The following is a 1956-nucleotide window of genomic DNA, read 5'->3' as shown; positions in this document are numbered from 1 at the left end:
AATCCAGAGGAATCATTGAATACATTGTTGCCTTTTGCTGTGCGGCAATTGCACCAACCGACCAAGCAACATATTATCCGTATCCAGAACAAACATTCTATTCTTGCGCTCTCCCATTTCGTTGACATCGGCATAAATTTTATTCCTTGATCAAACATATTCTATGTCGCTTATCTGGAATCTTCAGGCTTGAATGATGAAGCACTGGCAGTTTGAAAAGGGAAGTCAAGCAGTACAGATCATAGTGCTAGTTAAATTTAAGCGCGGAATTGGAACCCTTCCATCGATCAGAATGGTTTCGAATAGGCATTTCCGAGTCATGGGCTTCATTTACGCTGGATTGTGTCTTGCCGGATCGTTTCTGTTGATCATCAATGCTAGTAACACAGTGAAATCGATAAATCGTAACAGTTGGTCGATTCAATCTTATTTATTCGGTGGAAAAAATTTTCAAAAAATGTTAATTATTTTTTCTAGCTAACCGTGACTATGTTAGCGGCTCCAGTATTGCAGTACTCATACTTTCATTGATCTCGCTGGTTTTCGATGTTTTTCTCACATTCGGTATGATAATGGTAAGTAACAATGGTAGATATTATATTCTCGGTTGGAATGAAATTCTTTCGTAATCATGAGCAGCCTGAAGAGAAAGCACGATTTTTAATATTTGATTTTGCGATAGCGGCTCGAAGTTTCCAATTGTATCGAATCATTTATATACTCGTGTTGTTAAGATTTGTGCGAAACATGTATTCCAATGTATTATTTAGAAATTCATGAATTTCTATCCACCCATTGTGCGTATAGGGAATTCAGGAAGCAATCAATGTACCACACATTTCTAACTGCAATTACAAATTTCACTTTTGTTTCAGCATCGCGTAGATTTTATCAGATACCATTTACGTTTTATTTCCACGATTTATGTGATGGTACTTCTTGGACTATTCATTGGATGTATCAGTGGTGGGATTGCGCTGGGAAACATGCCTTCGATTGATGCTAATATACCCAGTGCAGCAGCCATCGCCATGACATTGGTGGTTATGATAGTGATAACATTTGTGACTTGTAAGTTGTTATTAATACCTTAACTCATTATAGTTATTTATTGAGATGTTCATCTTTTCTCGTTTTAGTGCAATTCACGTTGATCGCTTGGATACTCAACGGTGTAATTGATGTCATATCAGAGGATAGGATGCGATTGATTTCACATAATGGGGATGCAATTGCGTAAATCAGCATTTGTCATAAATATGCTTTTCCTGACAGGGAGACTTTTAACTATTCGTACTAAAAAATAGTTCTCTAACAACATTCATGGTGTAAAAGCATTTTTTGTTTGAAACCGGTCAGGAACAAAAATGTACTTCTATTGAAACCTGTCTCTTTGTGTTTGTACTTTATATTTTGGTTTAGTTAAAAAACACCTTGTTATCAATACACACCAAATAAAACTACGAATTTTGAATCTGCACATTTATAAAATGGCAACGATGATTAGAGTTACTACATACATCTAAATTTTGTTTTTAATCACTGAAACATGGTTGGTTTTTGTCTATCTATCACATTCATATATATCGAATTATGACACGCCCAGTGAATTACGCATTTTCACCAAAATTATCTGAAACTTAAAATCAAAACCTTTTTACCCTTCCTTCGGAAGTGTCTATAGTTTCACTTTGTATGCGTTACGGAGGCGTGTGACGTTTTAAACTATCAATGATTTTTATTAATTATAAACTGCAAGTATTTGACACAAATTCACTCCAAGTGAGACACTTTGAGTCAAAGTAAGCATGAGTTACCATTTGGCCACACAGCTGACTTGAATCCGTTAAAATAAAGTAATAAAGTAAAGACGTCCAGGATTGCGCGGGACAGTCCCGGATTCAGCCTACCTGTCCCGCATTGTCAGAATCCTCATTCTGTGATAAATCCAAACAG

At 36.1% G+C, this 1956-nt stretch overlaps 1 protein-coding gene across 1 annotated transcript; it reads left to right on the top strand.

The window, feature by feature from the left end:
- The first annotated feature begins 225 nt into the window (after nucleotides 1-225).
- LOC134227167 (uncharacterized) lies at nucleotides 226-1533 on the top strand. Its single transcript, XM_062708472.1, has 4 exons — nucleotides 226-410; nucleotides 478-575; nucleotides 876-1071; nucleotides 1140-1533. The coding sequence occupies exons 1-4, from the start codon at nucleotides 293-295 to the stop codon at nucleotides 1238-1240; spliced, it is 513 nt and encodes a 170-aa protein (XP_062564456.1). The 5' UTR covers nucleotides 226-292; the 3' UTR covers nucleotides 1241-1533.
- The last annotated feature ends 423 nt before the right edge of the window (nucleotides 1534-1956 follow it).

Source organism: Armigeres subalbatus, chromosome 3, assembly GCF_024139115.2.
Source record: "Armigeres subalbatus isolate Guangzhou_Male chromosome 3, GZ_Asu_2, whole genome shotgun sequence".
In the NCBI taxonomy this organism is placed as follows: Eukaryota; Metazoa; Arthropoda; class Insecta; order Diptera; family Culicidae; genus Armigeres; species Armigeres subalbatus.
Note: the sequence above shows the minus strand (reverse complement) of the source record. Positions and strands in the feature narration are given on the sequence as shown.